The sequence below is a fragment of the Acomys russatus genome, chromosome 6 (assembly GCF_903995435.1).
Source record: "Acomys russatus chromosome 6, mAcoRus1.1, whole genome shotgun sequence".
Classification (NCBI taxonomy): Eukaryota; Metazoa; Chordata; class Mammalia; order Rodentia; family Muridae; genus Acomys; species Acomys russatus.
Genome location: NC_067142.1, coordinates 88999818 through 89009906, shown reverse-complemented (window position 1 = coordinate 89009906; position 10089 = coordinate 88999818). Strand labels below are relative to the sequence as shown.

Sequence of the window (10089 nt, the reverse complement as noted above, 5' to 3'; positions counted from 1 at the left end):
CCACCATATAAACACACTGAAAGAAAAAAAACCACATGATCATCTCCTTAGATGCAGAAAAAGCATTTGAAAAAATCCAATACCCATTTATGTTTAAAGTTTTGGAGAGATCAGGGATACAAGGCACAAACCTAAACATAATAAAGACTGTATATAGCAAGCTAATAGCCAACATCAAATTAAATGGAGAGATACTCAAGGAAACTCCTCTAAAAATAAGGACCAGTCAAGGCTGCCCACTTTCTCCATAGCTCTTCAACACAGGTATTAAGATAGAGCAATAAGACAACAAAAGGAGATCAAGGGGATCCAAATGGGAAAGGAGGAAGTCAAATTATCCCTATTTGCAGATAATATGATAGTGTACATAAGTGACCCCGAAAATTCCACCAGAGAACTCCTACGGCTGATAAACAACTTTAGCAAATTGACTGGATACGAAATTTACTCAAAAATCAATAGCCTTCCTGTATACAAATGAGAATTGTGCTGAGAAAGAAATTATGGAAACTACACACTTCACAATAACCACAAGTAATATAAAATATCTAGTAGTAACTCTAAACAAGCAAGTGAAAGACTTGTATGAAAAAAACTTCAAATCTCTGAAGAAGGAGATTGAAGATGACATCAGAAGATGGAAAGATCCCCTGTGTTAATGGATCAGGAGAATTAACATAGTAAAAATGGCCAACTTGTCAAAAGCAATTTACAGATTCAATGCAATCCCTATCAAAATGCCTACACAATTTTATAAAGACACTAAAAGATCAATTCTCAACTTCATATGGAAAAATACACAGAATAGCTTAAACAATCTCATACAATGAAAGATCCTCTGGAGGAATCTACATAACTGATCTCAAGCTGTACTATAGAGCAACAATAATAAAAACAGCATGGTACTGGCATAGAAATAGTCTGGTTGATCAGTAGAGTAGAAATGAAGATGCAGAAAGAAATCCACACACCTACAGACAGTTGATTTTTGACAAAGAAGCCAAATCTATTCAATGAAAAAAGGCTGGCATCCTCAACAAATGTGTTGGTCTAACTGAATGTCTACATGTGCAAGTCCAAGTCAATTAAAGACCTCAACGTGAAACCAGAGACACTAAATCTGTTAGAAGAAAAAGTGGGGAAGGGCCTGGAACACATTGGCACGGGAGACAACTTCCTGAACAGAACACCAACAGCCCAGGCTCTAAGATCAACAATTAATAAATGGAACCTCATGAGGCTAAGAAGCTTCCGTAAGACAAAAGATACTGTCAACAGAACAAAGCTACAGCCTACAGACTGGAAAAAGATCTTCACCAACCCTATATCTGACAAAGGGCTAATATCTAAAATATATAAAGAACTCAAGAAATTAAATACCACAAAACCAAATATCCCAATTAAGAAATGGAGCTCAGAATTAAACAGAGAATTTTCAACAGAGGAATATCAAATGTCTGAGAAACACTTAAAGAAATGTTCAACCTCCTTAGTCATCAGTGAAATGCAAATCAAAACAACTCTGAAATTCCATCTTACACCCATCAGAATGGCTAAGATCAAAAACTCAAGTGACATCACATGCTGGCGAGGATGTGGAAAAAGGGGAACACTCCTTCATTGCTGGTGGAAGTGAAACTTATACAACCACTTTGGAAATCAATCTGGTGCTTTCTCAGAAAACTGGGAATAGGGATACCTCAAGACCCAGCTATTACACTCCTTGGAATATACCCAAAACATGCTCCACTACACAAGGACATATGCTCAACCATGTTCATAGCAGCCTTATTCATAATACTCAGAATCTGGAAACAACCTAGATTTCCCTCAGTCAAAGAATGGATAAAGAAACTGTGGTACATTTATACTATGGAATACTACTCAGATATTAAAAACAAGGAAATCCTGAAATTTTCAGACAAATGGTGGAACTAGAAATGATCATCCTAGGTGAGTTAACCCAGATCCAGAAAGATACACATGGTATATACTCACTTAATTGGACACTAGCACAACAGGGATGTCCCCTGAAAGTCTTCACTTAAAAGGAGATTGGGATAGATGCTGGGACTTCCTAGTGTGACTCCAGGTGAGAGAGGTATGGGAGAATGGATAAATAGAAGGATCCAGAGGATCCTAGAAACTTACAAGAAGACCATCAAGGCTGGTGGATCTGGACCTAGTGGAGTCAAACTACTGTACCAACCAAGGACAATGCATGCAATAAACCTAGACCCCTTATTCAGATCTAGCCAATGGGCAGGATATTATCCACAATTGTGGAGAGCAGAGACTGACTCTGACATAAACTCTAGTGCCCCATATTTGACCACTTGCCCATGGTGGGAGGCCTGGTGGCACTCAGAGAAAGGGTAAGCAGGCTACCAGGATGAGACCTGATAAGCTGTGATCATGTGGTGATGGAGGAGGTTCCCTTCTGTCACAGACCTAGGGGAGAAGAACAGGGTAAAAGAGGGAGGGAGAGGGGAATGGGATGATACAAGTGTGGTGATAGTAATTGAGATGTAATCTGAATATATTTCTTAAATTTTAAAAAAGAACTATCAGAAGGAAAAAAAGAAAGAAAGAAGGGGGATATAGAAATATATAAAAAGTATATTATTGAGTCTACTCCTCAACTTAAGACCTTAATTGTTCACAAGCTTATTTTTAATTTGTTGGTATAGAATTTTTGTATATTGCTGCAAAATAAGTTTAATTTTGATACATTGGTATAGAAATCAAATTTAAAATTAGTCCACACATTATATATATAATATATATGTATATTATATATATATATATATATATATATATATCTGCTCTGATATGAACTATTGTACCTATATAACTCAAGTAGGGTACTACAATGTTTACCTCCAATATTTTGAAAGTACTATTGCAGGCTGCTTAGGATAGTAAATTGTACAAGTTAATTGTTAGTTGATCAAATCATGATCATATCAAGTACTAGTCTATTTTTATGACAAGAATATACACCCTAGATATAACAGACAGATTTGATTCTATAGCTAGACAAGGTAAAATAGGTAGATAAGGTCTTCAAAAACCTCAGAGTCCTACAAAATATGGCATTTAAAGATGTTTTTATTGTTTTAAGAATTCTTTGACAATAACACAGGTTTTCTTGGCAACACCCAGCCTATCTCAAAGAAGATGATGAACATCAAAGAACTTCCTTATGGAGATGGCTTCAAATGTGACAAACAAGCCACTGGGCAAAATGTCCTCATTTCAGCTACAGAAAGAATTCTGCCTAAAAATAGGCAAGCTTGGATGCAGGCAGAGTCAATGACCAACTCTGCCAAGACAAGGTAAGCAACTCCTCCATAGTTCCTGCCTCAAAAATATGTCTGTCAGATATCTTGGGCCAGAAGGCTGAAGATGATGCTCCAACGCTATACAGAGGTTTTTATGACTGTTCAGGCAACAAACTCTTTCTCTGTCATCTTCTCATTTGGGAAGCTGCTAACCTGCACTCCCTGTATACTCAAATAATTAATTATATTCCTTCTCAAGTCTCTGATGAGTTGAAGACCAGATAGTTTAGTTTTACAATTAAGCTGAGTTGTCTTCAGCGCCTTTTCAAACTCCAAATAAAATTACTTTCTTTTATCTCTGAAAAAAAAATGCCACTAGGATTTTTATGAGAATTATGCAAAATCTGTGCATGTCTTTGGGTAATATAGCCATTTTCACAATATTAATGCTGTTAAAATGTGTATAGGCAAGGTTCTGCCATAATCAGTCATCTTCTTCTCCATGTTTTTTTCCTTTTTCTTTAATCTTCTCTCATACAATACATCTCAAATGTAGAGTGCAAAAGTAGGTTTCATAGAGACAGCTACGTATATCATTCTGTCTCCCCATCTTTGTCCCTCACTTCCCTCACATCCCTCCCAACTAACACCCTTCCTAACCCCTTTCTCATTTTGCTTTTTTGAATATATACCTAATTATATGACTTATGAGGTAGAATATGCAATATTTTTCTTTCCTCTTCCATTACATACTTTTGTTCCCTGCTACCTTTAAACACCTTCCCCACACCACCTGTAGTACCTTCTTTTTTCTTAATTTCATTTATACTATATTCAGCTTCACAGAACAGAGAAAGCTGTGCACCAGAGTTTCTCTGCCTCAACAAATACAGCTTCCATAAAGCATACATGTATAATCCCATAAAAAAGGAGAGTATATCCTTCTGGCAATAGGGAAAGAGACACCTTGTTGATGCTGCAGTTCTCAGGTCAGTCAAGGGCAGAGCAGATGGCAGTCCTTTGTTTGTCCTAGCTTGATGTCTGACTTGGTGGCCAAAGCTCTTTTATGCCAGGGCACATAAAAATCAAATTAAATACAGACAGTGAAGCATGGGAGGAGGAAGACAGACAGACCGGAATTGGAATTCCCCACCACAAGGTCCTGGTGGGGAAAGATGCCCACAGACCTACCCTCCAGCAAGGGCAGACCATAGACACGCAGAGCCCCATCTACCACCATGCAGTGCAGTGAGAGAGGAGGTAGACAGACAGAGATCATCACACCACCCACAGGCCTGCCTGTCCTCCAACACATGACACAGGTAGGTCATAGACACCCACGTGCTGCCACACCATGAATCATGGCAGCAGGATGTCATCCAGAGGCCTGCCAGACATATGACCAGCCTGTAGCGGGAGCCTTCACAATGTGTCAATATGTGGTAGACAGATGAGAGAGAAAGAAAAGTGGAGCAGCTTGAGTGTTATGAAGAGAGATGGAACTGGTGGAGAGCAGTAGTCTGTTGTGAGTGGCCATCCCCGTCACCTGGGGCCATGATGAGGTCCCAGCCTGAGCTGCCACAGAGGGTCTTATCTGTGTCCATGGCTCATATTACGACTAGGGAGAATTAGGATGTCTCTGGTCAGGGCAGTGGGGTGGAAGAAACCCAGGGGCTCTGCAGCACTCTGAGAACTGGCCCCACCTCTTACCAACAGCAGGGCCATGCATCTCGCCTGGGCAGCACAGTGGATCTAGCCCTGGGGGGGCGGGGGGGAATGTGCGTAAGCCAGTTGTGAGGGTGTGCGTATGGGAGAGTTGATCCTGCCACCACTCATCTGCCATGTGGTGGCACAGGCACAGAGGTGATGCCCTCACCCCTTGCCACCTTTCCTTGCCACCTTTGGCAGTAGGGAAAGCTGCCCACAGGATCATGAGCAGGAGACAGCTAGCCTTGCCACTCACCAGCTGCAGTCCCAGAGAGAATAGGCCCTGCACATCACCTGGACTGCACAGCAGAGCTGACTTTGGTGGTGGAACACAGATGAGTCAGTCCCAAAGGTGTGAGGGAGGGAGAACTGGCCCAGCCACTCCTCTGCCATGAAATGGCATGGGTGTGAAAGTGATTCTCTCCCCCTTCTGGCCCCTCATCACCTGCAACACTCAGAAGAGCAGACCCTGTATTTTGCCTTAGCAACACAATAGAGCTGTAGATGGGGGAGGGGAATGAGCAACCTCTGAGGGTGTGAGCAAGGGAAAGTTGGCCCCTCCACTCCCTACTATGAAATAGTCTGGGGTAGGGGGACATATGCTCTCTGCCCCCTCATCAGTTACCACCTGAGGCTATCCAGAGAGTTGACCCTTGGGGTCATGAGGGCAGGCAAACTGGCCCTGCCCCTTACCAGCTACAGCACTCAGGAGAATGGGCCCTGCACCTTACCTGGGCAGTCCAGTGGATCTAGCTCTGGACACATAGGTGTGGGTGAGCTGGCCCAGAGGAAATGATTGCAGGATAGCTGATCCTGCCTATTAAAAAAAGGGGGGGGGGATTTCTTTATTTTTATTTATTGTATATGAGTGTTTTATCTGACAAAGAGGTCATCAGGTCACACTATAGATAGTTGTGATCCACCATGTGGTTGCTGGGAATTGAACTCAGGACCTCTGGAAGAGCATGTGGCACTCTTAACCACTGAGCCATCTCTCCAGCCCCTGATCCTGCCTCTTGCAGATGGCATTGGGTGGCCTAACCAAGGCAGTGCTGGATAGCTCACCCTGGTGGTTTGCTGACCAGTTCAGTTCCCACCCAAGGCCAGATCCAGGGCTCTGAGTTAGCCCACCCTAAAATCTATATCATTTGCAGACGCTTAAGGCATGTGAAAGGACCACTCCTGCTGATCCAAAGCAGCAGGATCTCCATGACCCAAGCCAACAACAGGAGTCCTGGGGAGGATCCAGTATTATGGTGTCACAGAAGCCAGAGACCATGAACCAGACCTATGACTAATTTCAGTAAACATTTGAAAGTGAAGATGTGTGGACAGAGAGATATACTGTGGGACACGCTGTGGCATACTACAGCTTCCATGATGAGATGGTTTCTGTACTTTGTTTTGGTGTGTGTGTGTGTGTGTGTGTGTGTGTGTGTGTGTGTGTGTGTGTGTGTGTTTTGAGGGGCAGGTTGCAAGTGTGAAGGGTGACGATGAGGCAATGGGGAGATGAGCAGGGCTGAGGTACGCGATGTGAAAGAATCAATAAAGAGTTTTTAAGGACCATAAAAACAAGCATCTTCAAGAAACTCTAAAGATAACCTATCCCACTGTGCACAGTATATAGGTGTGCATCCTGCACCACCCAGCAGGAATCCTGAAACATTACCTAAATTGGGAAAACACAGCTGCCTTTTCTGAAAATGAACAAATTCAGAGCACATTGGATTCCAGAGAAGTGAGTAAAGGAACCCAACTTCACCAGGTAACCCATAAGAAACATACATACATACATACATACATACATACATACATACATACATACATACGTACGTACGTACGTACATACATACATACATCTAAAAACTGTCACACAACCTGGGCAACTTAAATAGATACAAAGACGTTGTTGTTGTTGCTGCTGCTGCTGTTGTTTTAATGTGTGTATGGGGTGGGGGTATTGTCTGCATGTCTGTCTGTAAACCACACTCATCCAGGAGGCCATAAGAGGGCAAGTGATGCCTTGGAACTGGAGCTACAGGCAGTTGTGAGCCACCATGTCAGTGCTTGGAACTAAATCACACTCAGCTGCAAAAGCGGCCAGTGTTTTTCACTAATACACCATCTTTCCATTCCTTCAAAAGGGTTGTAAACTAAAAACTGGATAGCACTTATTTGAAAAGGAAAGTCTAATCAGGGTGCCACCTCTTAGTCAGAGGCCATCACTGTTACTTGGACAGGATACAAACTGAAATGACTAGAAAGCAGGAAAACAGACACATTCCCTTAATTATTCTGAGAAACTCTTCAAGTCTTTAAATCACAACTATAGGGCATTCTGGCTCAACAGGAAAAGCTTAACTGGTTGTGATCATCTAACAGTGTGACCATCTCCGTTGTACCTGCCCTAGGTCATCCATTAAGGGCCTTCTTGACTTGGCTATAGCTTCTGCATAGTTGTGGCCCAGTGCAGGAACTGAAGAAGTAAGCTTTTCACTTTTGTACAAAAACAGAAATATTTTCCATCATAAAGTTAGTTTTTTAAATACCTTTAGTTATTTTGTTTGTTTGGAGGGATAAGTCCATGGACTCCATTACTGGATACACATTGAATCTGTTTCATACTGCCTTTATGTGCACAGATGTGCACTCATACACTAGAGTCTTCTCAGGGCCACATTCCTGAAGAAAATGACTCTCCCTCTCCTGGTAGCTATTGACTTACCAAGCTCCTCAGATAGAAGTGAAATTCATGGAATTTTGTCCAGCTTGATCTTGTGTAAGTCTTAGGTATTCAGTCCCAGCTATTGTAAGTTCATGTGCACAACTGCATTCTCATGTCTGATGTGCAGGAAACACTGTTTTTCTACAGACACCTACCCCTTCACCAGGGAAAGCACATGAAGTTGCGTGGTATATAGGAGAGGATTTGAGAAGAGGGAACAAGGGGGTGGACTACAAGAACAATATATGCTTCAAAAATGATGGTGAATAATAAAACTTTAAAAATAAAAACTTTCCTGCCCACCACCAAAAGCCTAACTTGAAAAGAATCAGGATCAGGTTTAAAAGAAATGTTTTTTGCCCTGAAATTTTTCAGTAGCTCATGTGTATGCAACAAACTTTTCCAGTGGAGTAGGCATGGCTTTAATAATTCCTCAAAATAAGAGAACATAGTGATATTCACCCAACTAATATGAGTTGACAGATGAACAAGTGTAAGTACTAATTATTTACCCTTCACATGGGCAGCATATGCATATTTCTATACTGAGTTACATATAAGACACACTATCACAAGGCAATGTTATCAACTAATAGGCCAAAACCAAATTCAGGAACCAAATTCTATGATTAGAACCCCACAAGTTTAACTTCCTCGTGATTTAATAGCTTAATACAATGTTTTCCATCATTCAACTTTTTCTGTTATGTATACATCTATGATACATAACAATATATTTTAATTTCTGAAATATATCTTAATTTCATGTTACCTGGTTACTTATGCCTCAGAAGAGGTCTTTAGATGTCTTCAATTCAGAGCCATCTTCTCACCTTCCTATTCAACGCACTCCTCACTTCATTGTTTCTCAAGGTGTAGATGAGTGGATTGAGGGCAGGAGTGACCACACTGTACATGATGGCAACGATTCGGTCCTGATCCAGAGAGCTGCCTGAGGTAGGACGGATGTAGGTGAAGAGAACAGGAGCATAGAACAGTATGACAACCATGAAGTGAGAGGCACAAGTAGACAGTGCTTTGTGGAGCGTGCTGCAAGAACGGGTCTTGAGAAAAAGATAGCTAATGATGTAGAAATAGGAGAGAAATGTCAGAAAAAAGGGGACAGAGGCAATGGTGCCCGTTACTGTATTGAGCAGCCAAAGGTTGAGCTCAGTGTTTCCACAGGCCAGATCCAACAGTGGTTTAACATCACAGAAGAAGTGATGGACACGATTGGGACCACAGAACCTTAAATGAGATGTCAGTGTGGAGTGAAGCAAGGCATGGAGAAAAGCAATGGTCCAGATGGTGACAGCCATTAGGATACAGACCTGGTGATTCATGATGACAGAGTAGTGGAGTGGTTTGCAGATTGCCACAAAGCGGTCAAATGCCATCACTGCCAGCAACAGGGACTCTGTGGTACCCAAGAAGTGGAAGAAATGAAGCTGAGTTATGCATCCCAAAAAGGAAATTGCTTTGCTCATAGAGAGGAAGTTTTCCAGCATCTTTGGAACTGTCACAGTGGAGTAGCACATATCCAGACATGCTAGGTTTCCCAGGAAGAAGTACATGGGTGAGTGGAGTCTTAGATCTGAAATGATGATCATCAGGATGGCGCCATTCCAAGTTATATTGACAAAGTAGATGGTGAAGAAAATAGCAAATAGAAAAGGTTGTGGTTCTTGTATGTCTGTCACTCCCAGAAGGAAAAACTCAGTGACAGAGGTTTGATTCAACATCACCTAAAAGAAAAGACAACATAGTTTGTAGAACATAATCTAGAATGAGACCAATCAATCTTTCCAGATTAGAATTTTCTTGCTAAGACAAAGAGAAGGAGGGAGAGGAGGAGAAGGAAGAGGAGGAGGAGGAAGAGAAGAATGAGGGGGAAGAGGAGGAGGAGGAAGAAGAGGAAGGGAAAATCAATGTTTTGTATAAGCCAGCCTCAAATCCTGTATAGTATTTGGTTGTTTAGATCTTGAATAGCCATGGTTTCTGACTTAACTATTTTTTAAAATTTAGATTCATCATTAACACTTTTATTCTCTGTGAGTTTTGCATCATGTGGTCCACACACCATAATCTCTGGCTATGTACATCTACATTTGAATAAAATTTTCTTCTCTAAGTCAATTCTGTGATGAGCTGCTTTTTAAAATATTCTGCTATGTCATTTTTCTTTACCTAGTGAGATACTTCTCAAAAAAAATCTAAGAGTAAGAGTCAGGAATAAAATAATTTCATCATAAAGTCTCTGAAGAAGTAGAAAAGCCCTAAAACAACAGTAGCCACTTGTTTTTAGATCATGAATGCTGAAGATGCTATTTTATTAATTTCTTCCTGGCCCACAGGCCTAGTAAAGTCAAGGAA

At 41.3% G+C, this 10089-nt stretch overlaps 1 protein-coding gene across 1 annotated transcript; it reads right to left on the bottom strand.

Annotated features, from left to right (window-relative positions):
* Positions 1 to 8531: 8531 nt before the first annotated feature.
* On the bottom strand, positions 8532 to 9458 carry LOC127191056 (olfactory receptor 12D1-like). Its single transcript, XM_051148291.1, has one exon. The coding sequence runs from the start codon at positions 9456 to 9458 to the stop codon at positions 8532 to 8534; it is 927 nt and encodes a 308-aa protein (XP_051004248.1).
* Positions 9459 to 10089: the final 631 nt, after the last annotated feature.

What these genes read in the sequence shown, in the direction of transcription:
- LOC127191056 (XM_051148291.1), bottom strand. Translation starts at nt 9,458, where the DNA reads ATGTTGAATCAAACCTCTGTCACTGAGTTTTTCCTTCTGGGAGTGACA.